This window comes from Cucurbita moschata, unplaced genomic scaffold (genome assembly GCF_002738365.1).
Source record: "Cucurbita moschata cultivar Rifu unplaced genomic scaffold, Cmos_1.0 Cmo_Scf00048, whole genome shotgun sequence".
NCBI classification, from domain to species: Eukaryota; Viridiplantae; Streptophyta; class Magnoliopsida; order Cucurbitales; family Cucurbitaceae; genus Cucurbita; species Cucurbita moschata.
The window spans coordinates 187,671-197,670 of record NW_019268564.1 but is presented as its reverse complement, the minus strand read 5'-3'; the positions used below and the strand labels follow the sequence as shown (position 1 = coordinate 197,670).

At 36.4% G+C, this 10,000-nt stretch overlaps 2 protein-coding genes across 3 annotated transcripts in view; both read right to left on the bottom strand.

Moving 5' to 3' along the window:
* LOC111435338 (mitochondrial phosphate carrier protein 3, mitochondrial-like) overlaps positions 1–10,000 on the bottom strand; it is a 22,104-nt gene that overhangs the window by 8,938 nt on the left and 3,166 nt on the right. The window contains exon 2 of the mRNA XM_023072805.1: positions 3,741–3,743. The gene's annotated coding sequence lies outside the window, so the exon portion shown is untranslated. The remainder of the gene's footprint in view (positions 1–3,740; positions 3,744–10,000) is intronic.
* LOC111435334 lies at positions 2,753–4,926 on the bottom strand. Of its 2 annotated transcripts, XR_002709070.1 has the most exons (3): positions 4,075–4,926; positions 2,905–3,642; positions 2,753–2,871 (listed from the first exon to the last, which is right to left on the bottom strand). XR_002709070.1 is itself a non-coding variant. In XM_023072797.1 (2 exons), exons 1-2 carry the CDS (start codon positions 4,609–4,611, stop codon positions 2,962–2,964), a joined length of 1,218 nt encoding a protein of 405 aa, XP_022928565.1. In that variant the 5' UTR covers positions 4,612–4,926; the 3' UTR covers positions 2,753–2,961. The 2 variants fall into 2 exon arrangements, 1 of the variants encoding a protein (XP_022928565.1); XM_023072797.1 differs by having other exon boundaries at positions 2,753–3,642.

Genomic DNA, 10,000 nt, shown 5'->3' with positions numbered 1-10,000 from the left:
TGTCTCTTTTGGCCCGTTATATATCGTTGTCAGCCTCACGGTTTTAAAACGTGTTTACTAGGGAGAGGTTTCTATACTCTTATGAGGAATGCTTCGTTCCCCTCTCCAACCGATGAGAAATCTCACAATCCACCCCCCTTGGGGCGCAGCGTCCTTGTTGGCACACTGCCCAGTGTGTGGCTGGATCTGATACCATTTGTAATAGCTCAAGCCCACCGCTAGCAGATATTGTCCGTTTTGGCCCGTTACGTATTGCCATCAGCCTCAAACCGTCTACTAGAGAGAGGTTTCCACACACTTAAAAGAAATGCTTCGTTCCCCTCTCCAACCGATGTGAGATCTTACAATCCATCCCCCTTGGGGCCCAGCGTCCTCGTTGGCACACCGCCCAGTGTCTGGTTCTGATACCATTTGTAACAGCCCAAGCCCACCACTAGCAGATATTGTCCGTTTTGGCCCGTTACGTATTGTCATCAGCCTTACGGTTTTAAAACACGTCTACTAGAGAGAGGTTTCTACACGCTTATAAGGAATGCTTTATTTCCCTCTCCAACTGACGTGAGATCTTACAATCCATCCCACTTGAGGCCCAACTTCCTCGCTAGCACACTGCCCAGTGACTGGATCTGATACTATTAGTAACAGCTCAAGCCCACCGCTAGCAGATATTGTCCATTTTGGTCCGTTACGTATCGACGTCAGCCTCACAGTTTTAAAACTCGTCTACTCGAGAGAGGTTTCCACACCCTTATAAGAAATGTTTCGTTCCCCTTTCCAACCGACATGGGACCTCACAATCAAACACCTTCCTAGAAACCAAAGGATGCCCACATTTTGCATACACATCCATCAATGTGTTTCCAACTCCAACGCTCCCATCAAAGCCTTTCTTTACCACAAAGCCATGGATTCCATCCGTGATCCCCTTACCCGACACTTGAAAACAAGCGGATAAAACTGAAACCATGACGACTGAGTCGAGAGGAACATTGTTGCCATCTTCAATCTGTGTTTCCTCCTCCAACAAACATGATAAGAGTCTTAAATTAAAACTCTACGAGTGAAGAAAATTGTAAGGAATTCGAATAAAATAGCACATTTACAGTAACTTATCAGCTTTGAGTCTTAAATCCGATGGTGTTAAGACTGTGAATAGAAGTTCAAATTTACTTCATCTATCAACATAAGCTATAAAACACAGCATTACCTAGTAATCATTGACGTCCAAGAGACCAGATTTCGAAGGGGAATTTCGTCGAACAGTTCTCGTGCATCCTTCAACTCGCCACATTTCGAGTACATACCGATAGAGCAGATGACACAAAAAGATCAGTCTCAAAGCCGAAGACAAACCTTGCTGGTGAGCCTGCCTGCCGGAGACGAGATCGCACAGAGCCGAACAGGACTTGATGGCGCAGGGGAATGTGGAGAGAGTAGGACTGAGGGCAAGCTTTCGCATGGCGAAGAAGGCGCTAAGGGCTTCAACGGAATCGCCACTGCGAGCCAAATCGGCGCCAACAGAGTTTTTAGAGTGGAGATAATATTTTTTTTATTATAAATTCATGTTATTCTCTAAATTAATCTATATGAGACTTTCATCCAACACGTTCATAATTAGGTCTCGTATTAATGGAGATAATAATTTTTTATTATAAATTCATGATCGGTTCTCTAAATTAACCAATGTGGACTTTCATCCAACATGTTCATAATTATTTATAGAAGAAGCTTTCTTGGCTTGGCTTGGTTCGTCCTATTCACGAGACCAATGAATATTGAATTCTCTTTCAGATGGACCGTGGAAGGAGAAGGAAGGTTGGAATTGTTAGATAAACACAACCCTCAACAGTAGTATGATATAAACACAACCCTTAACAATGGTATGATATAAACACAACCCTCAACAATGGTATGATACTTTCCACTTTGAGTATATGCTCTCATGGCTTTGCTGGCTTCCCCAAAGCGTCTCATCCCAATGAAAAGAATATTATTTGATTATAAACCCCGCTTTGGGCTTCCCCAAGGTCTCATCCCAATGAAGAGAGTATTATTTTATTATAAACCCATGATCGTTCTCTAAATTAGCCGACGTGGGACTTTCATCCAACAGGAAAGTCAACATGGGCCTATTATTGTGAATTCACCCGACATTCTAATTATTTTATTCTAAAGCAAACCACGAGCAATTCGTCCTATTCAAATATTCACGACCAATAAACACTTAAATAGATCTTGAAAGGAGAAGGAATGTTGGAATGCAAACAGGCGTCCATAATTAAATTTGTACCCCATTTTTTTTTAACGTCTAGTGTCTGTTATTTTTTTATGAAATTTTTAATATTTGTTTAAAAAGTACCCTCAAAAATATATTTTTTTAAATTTAAAAATAGATAAAAACTATTATACTTTATTTCAAAAAAAAAAAAAATTAAAACTTTATTAATATCCTTAATTTTTTAAAAATTCTAAAAAAAATACCAACATGAGCTATTGCTTACACTGTAATAAATGTTTTAGCAGCCAATGAAGAAGAAACTGCTAATACATAAAGATTCATGGGATTTATGGTAAAGAATCTAAGACCCAAGAACAAGAACAAACAACAGAAATGTACTTTTAAGGTGATAAAAAGAACAAAACCAAGCAGATTTCCCATCCAAATCCATCGCTCAGCTCCAGGTGATTAATCTCGAGCACCGATACCGATACCGAGACCGATACTGACCTGCATTTGCAAAAACATCGAGCGTGTGTAATCATATAAGATCAATGATAAATGGTAGATATCAAAAGAATCACTTGATACAGTATTCTGTGTGAGGATGCTAATGGTTTTACAACAGGAACGCAGGAATGTTGCCTGCTAGAGAAGTTCATTCCAAGAATTATATAAATGGAAGATTTGGTCAATATGTAAGAACAGATCATCCTACAGCGATCGATCGATTGAATCGAACGCTAGAGAAGCCTGAGGTGTGCGGTATCGTTCATCGTTTTTATCTGCCAGCCCGACTTTAGTGAATGTTGTAAAACAGTCACAGATGAATCATCTATGCAAAACTTGTGCAGCATTGCCAAGCTGCATTCTAGGAGGCCTGTGAGGAGACATTTAATTGGAATTGAATGAGTGAAGATGCCGATACACGTCGTACATGATGACGAGTTTCTGATATTTAGAGGGGCGTCCCGAGGGGAGATCTCGTCTTCAGCTTCGTGTTCTTCGGTGGTAGTCACGGTTTGTAGCCTGCTCTTGCCTGACTTCTTCCTCGCGATCCCATGTCGCTGCCTGTGAGGCAAGTCCCAATGTGGGGATGATTGGAGAGAATGTGCATCTCGATCGTGAATTGAATTGGTTAGTTCGTGCGACATTTGAAGCGTCTCATTGGGACGGATTGCAACGTCTGATCTCAGCTTTTCAGGAAGCTCCAAGATGGTCGCGTTCAGAAAATGAACCATACGGAACTCGACCTGCCTTAACGATTCTCCAGCTGGTGCAGCGAAGTCGGGTTGAATTCTATCAATGAAGCTCAATGTTTCAGGCTTATATATATCGGACCGGAGGCAATGTTCCCAGTGTCCATGACTCATCTCTGTAAGGGCATCTGCTTTTTGTATTTGTTCTTCTGAAAAATTCATTTCCTGCAAGTTCATTTCATAGATGGTTTACAAAATTGAAGAACAATGCAGAAAAAAGGATCAAACGCTGGCATTAACCGATGAATCATCGACGCCATCGACCCGTTTCAATCAAATTTTCAACCATTGTAATCCAACTTCAACAGAACAAATCATCCATACCCCTCAAGAATTCAACAAAGAACATCATCTGATTATCATCATAGTTGAAATAATATGGCTAAGATCAGTAGCATTCAATACTTGTTTGTTCTATAAACTTCATGGATTCTAAATTGGCTTCAAAGTTATCCATCTAATTCAAAGATGAACAAGAGATGAACAAGAGATGAACAAACGAAGTTGAATCGATTCAATCCTAAGTTAAAACAGAATTGGATGTCTCAGAGGACTTTTAACAAACAGTTTGTGAGCATAACGCGATGGAATCACTACCTGACAGACTGAAGCGGCCATCGATCGGGCCCGATCCAAGGGAGACGAAAACACGGCATTGAAACGAACCCCCTGAGATTTCAAGAACACAGCCAACGCTCTTGCCTGCCGCTTACCTTTCGGCGTCAAAGCCGCTTCAGGGCACCGTCCGCCGACCAAGTCCGATCTCAAATTCAACTCGTACTCCCCATGGCTGATCAGAAAAACCTCCATGACCACTCGATCGTCGTCAATCGAACTCGACGAGAAGCTCCGTGTGAACACCGGGGGCGGAGGAAGCTGTGGCGGCGGCGCTAGAACATTATACGGATCCCAAACCTTGATCACCGGCCCCAATCGAGGCGTACCAAGGGACGACAGCTGAGGAGACAAGGGCGACGCCAATGCGTGACATGGTAGCATCTCTGGCTCCTGCTCCAGAACCTTCTTCACCAAATAGTTCTCCAACTCGCCGCTAGCCGGCTCGACATTATCATCACCATCATCGTCCTCCTCCTCCCGTTCCTCCGCTACTTGCCCGGACTGAGCCGATCCCATTGCAGAAAAATCAACCGAAAAACCCTATCTATGTCACCGATTTCCTCACTGAAAATGCTCATGATAGAACATCGGGGAGCAAGAATTCTGCATAATGCAACGTAAATTTGGATAAAAACGAATCAAGGGCTCCTGTGTCGTTGTTCCGGTGGGGCGCTGGTGGGCAGATCTAGAGAATAAGGGAACAGATCTGATCGGAGATGGGCCGCTGGGGGAGTGGGCAAAGCGCTATTACAGGATGAGAGTTTTTCAATTTGATGATTGTTTTGCTTTTCTTTTCTTTTCACATGATCCGTTTCGTACAAAACAATTGAAAACTTCACGTTTCTCTGTTGTATACAAAAGAGACAAACATTTTTAAGCTTACGCTTCTGCCCAAACTCACAGTCAACACAGTAAAAATAAAACTAACGGTAAAATTCGCTGTGGTAAAAGTAACTTTTCGGCCCTCCCCTCACCATTATATCAATTAATTTTGAAAATTTTACCATAATTGAGTCAAAACTCTATATTCTACTTTATCCTAATAATATTCTACTTTATGTAATAATGTCTAGTTGAAAACTTCCTTCCATGATGAAAGTTCCAATACAAGAACGTAAAAGATGACGATGGATTTATAATTAAAGAATACTCTCTCCGTTGGTAGGATTTTTGGGAAGTAAAACAAAGTCATGAGAGCTTATACTCAGTAGAAAATATCATACTACTGTAGAGAGTCGTGTTCGTCTAACATGGTATCAGAGTCATGCTCTAAACTTAGTCGTGTCAATAGATTGGTAAATCTTCCAATGTCGAACAAAGGACTCCAAAAGAAAATGAGTCAGCCTCCTCGAACGTATAATAAAAAATGACTAAGACTCCAAAAGAAAAAGGAGTCGAGCCTCGATTAAGGGGAGGCGTCGTACTTTATTTGATGGGAGGTGTTGGATGATGAAAGTCTCACCTCGACTAATTTAGGGAATGTTCATTAGTTTCTAATAAAAAAAAAAAGAGACCTTATGGGAAGCCCAAAGTAAAACCACGAATGCTTATACTCAAAGTCGACAATATCATACCATTGTGGAGGGTCATGTTCATCTAACAAGATTTATAAAATTTACCCTCTTAAGTAAATATTTACAGTATCATGGAAGGAATAGATAAATTATATATATATATATATATATATATATATAGTTAATTATTAAAAAAAAAAAACTTCCAATTATTCTTTTACAAATGGTAACATTACATTATATAAATGTTTGAAAATGGTCGATGAGGTAGAAATTTAACTAAAACGTTATATGGAGTAAATCCGAAAGAAAAAAACGAATGTTGACTTTTCAACGTTACAACAGTGAATAAATGTATTTATTAAAATAAATTGCAATGTTTATTTTTGAAAAAATAAAATAAATGTGCTGATGAAAATTTGAATTTAAGCAATATTTTATATAAACGAGGGAATGATTTAAAAACTTTATGAACTAAATAGTCAAAAGATTCACGACTTTTAATTTAATCTTTCTAGGTTTGTTTTATATATATATATATATTCTTAAATTTGCGTTTATTTTAAAAATATCCGTAAACTTTCAAAAATTTCGATAAAACCTTTCAACTTTTGAAAATTACGATAACATTCTTTAATGGACAGTCTTAGATAGACAGTTTCTATAGGACGTAGGTCTCCCAAAAGGTAACGGAGGCATGTAAAGGTTTTCTCGGACCAGACAGAGATTGACCCTCAAGTGGAAAGTCAGAAGGGAGCTTGACTACAAGACCCACCCATCGAGCAGGTACGGAAGTTGGCCTTGTGATCCAACAGTGTCGAGTGGAAGGGTTGTCGCTTAACGTTTAAAAGCTACTCTAGAGATAACATGCTAATCTTCCCCAGGAGCTCATATCGACGGAAAAGCTTGACACCTCGATATTGGGTCTTTGCTGTCTGAAGATGTAGTATTCGACCTACCACATAGAGAAGTTTATTTGATTATAGTTAAATCAATTATGACATTACAAGTATTTCATTTGACATATGTTTATTTTAAAATTATATATATATATATATATATATATATATATACCGATTAAATATTTAAAGAGAAAAAAAAACTAAAAGCCATGTGGGATTGTAATTGATTTGACGTGGATTGGATTTTGAGAGAATTGGGCTGGGCTGGGCTGGGCCGGCCCAAAAGGGAGAAGGTAGGGTAGGGATGGACGTGTAGGAGTGGGGCAAACGCAGTCGTTTTGCAGCACATGGAGAGGATTATCCAGCCAGCGTTACACAGCTTGGAACCGCCAGGTTTTGGGTTTCACAGATCGAATGCATGTCTCGTGTTCGCCACGTGGCTGCATTATACACATTATCCACACTCTCCCTCCTAACATGTGATGGAGAATCATTTTTTATTTATTTATTAATATTTTACTTAAATATCAATTATTGTTTTTCTTGTTCTAAAATTTTCATAAATATGTAAAATAAAAGTATTATTTTTTCCGTGTTTCTATTTCTAAAATGTATATTAATATTTTAATTAAATATAACCTAAATAATATTTTTATTTATTTTTTTTTAAACTTACAATTTAATAAATTAATAAATCCCTTATATAATTATTCTTAAAAAAATTATATTTATTCACAATCTCACATGTGAAGCATTTATATCTCATGAACACATCACTAACATGATAACAAACGTCAAATATTATTAATTTTTATAATAATTTTAAAAGTACCGTAGGATTTGGTTGGATTGTTACTCTTATTTTAAAATTTCAACCCGAGAATTTGAACTTTGTATTTTTCAAAAATTCAACCCAGCCCAACTAAAAAAAATAACCTAACCAAATCTTTGTGGGTCAGGTTAGGTAGTATGGACTGATCGGGTTATCGAGCCATATGAACACTCATAAAGTATATATTTTTTTTTATAACAATTACTCTAAAAGCGTTTTACAAACTAGTTTTATGTCATCTTATACACGATAGCTTTGAGCAAACCCCATTTCGAGATAATGCTCTGAGCACTTCTAGACACAGTCTAAATAACTTAGAGCAAACCTCATTTCGAGATAATGCTCCGAGCATTTCTAGGCACAGTCTAAATTGACGGCTATGGTATACTAAACGTGTAGCCAATTTAAGAGGTTCTCGAAGATGATTCTAGAAGTTTATATAGTATGATTGTAATACGTCGTAATCGATAGCTAACTTTGTTGACTCGAGAGTTGGAGGAAGAAAAAGGGAAATGAATAGTGAAAATAACAAAAGGTTTGAGAGTTCAAATTTGTTAGAAGGGGGCGGTGAATTTGGGAGAAGAAGGAAAGGGAATCACGAGAAACTTGGGATTTCTTTTACAAAATTTATTCCAAACTTTGCCTCTCATCTCCTCCATTATTTATTTACTTTTCCAATTTGCAATTAATGTGGCGTGGTTCCAATGGCATTGCAAAATAATAATAATAATAATAATAATATTAGACGTATGTATGTATAATTCGGAATCCGAGGCCCGGGAAGCTGGTAGATATTTTAAGTTGTTAGCTAAATGGAGTCGAAATAAAAGGGTGAGGTTGTATGTACTATGACAATGGGTGATTTGAAGGTCAAAAAGGTGGAGCCGAAGAGTAATCAATCGGCTCTGCATGTGGCAACCATGGTGACTACCCCTCCTGCGTCATAGAAGCCATTGAAAAGAAAGTATCGGGGTTGCTAAACGTTATGATATCATGAGAATGTTGGCATAATCCACCATATCTAAATGGTGCGAAAATTATCTATTTATAATCAAATAAATTACAAGAATATGGAAAGATACTTAAGATGCAAATATCTAGATATTTGCCTTATAATAAAATAATATCAAATATAATATATACCATAAACTATAATTTAATACTAAATCTCCTTAATAAATAAATAAATATATATATATAATTTATTGGGATGAAAGCTAAATTACAAAAATAATGCATCAAAAAATTAATAATTAAATAATTATCTATGAGGCTTAAACTCGATATATATTAATTAATTAATTAATTAATTGGTGGTTCTATTATATATTAAATTTATTTATTTTTTATGTATAATATAACTCTAAATTTTGGATTATGACTTTAATTATTAAGCGAGTGATCTATTATGTATTAAATTAGAATCCTATAAATTAATTCATACGTAATTAAAGTTTTGGATAGTTATTTTTTATTTTTTTTTACAGAAAAATTAATATTAACTTCATAGTTTCATTTTATTTTTATTTTTTATGTGATGCTATAAATTTAAAAGGGTTTTTATTTTATTTTATTTTTTTTCATTTTTTCATTTTTTTAATAATTATTTGAAGAAAAAGAAAGCGCGTAGGACTGTGACGGTTAAGTACATGTATATTTAAAAAGGGTATGAAGTAAATAAATATCACAATAAAAAATATTATTAATTTAATTTAATTTTCTCCATTTTCTATTTATTCATAGGACGACAATTTAAGTGACAAAAATTTAAATTGTACGAGGTAGTGTTTTTAATTTTAGTGAATTTGGCATTTTTTTAAAGTCCAATTTAAGAAGTTCGAAAACTCCTTGATATCTTTTTTGTCTGATAAATGCGACCAACACGGAAATTGAGGTACAATCCAACTCAACCCTATTATACCTTACTTTTAAGATTAGTATGTTTGACGTTTGTAACTAATGTTCGTGATGCATTATGACTCGTAAATATTTGATAGTTCAATTATATGACATTTTAGTTATTACTATTATTTTTTAAATAATTAAAAAATAATTCGATAATTTTACTCGAAGATAGAAGGTTGGGTTGTATTGTGAATTGACCCAATCAATTTGTCCGTTTTAGCTCGTTAGTCTCATGGTTAGTCTCATGGTTTTAAAAGTAGATACTGTTCGTTTTAGCTCGTTAGTCTCATGGTTTTAAAATGCGTCTACTAGAAGAGGTTTCCACACCCATATAAGAAATGTTTTGTTTCTCTCTTCCACCAATGTGGGACCTCACAAGTATGACCGTGAGATTTGACACACGGCTACATGCAACACGTTTTGGACAAGCATGACCGTGACATTGGGCGCATGCCATAGGCTAACGAGGGAACTTGGCACTTCTTTCTTTTGTTGGGTGACTTGGTTCCTTCCATGCTTCCCCCTATGTTTATCTTTGCCTCGTCTTTGATTTTCTCTATTGTATTATTGTTTGTGGCCGTGTGTTTCTTTTTTTCCGGAAAACTTCATTTATTCTGTAACCTAAGGGCATCATTGTCTTTGGTTTGCATACCCAAAAAATATTTCGATAAAAAAATACGAGATTGTACCCCAGAATTTTGTAATAAAAAAAAAAAAAAGAAAAAAAAAAAAAAAAAAAAAAAAAAAAAAAA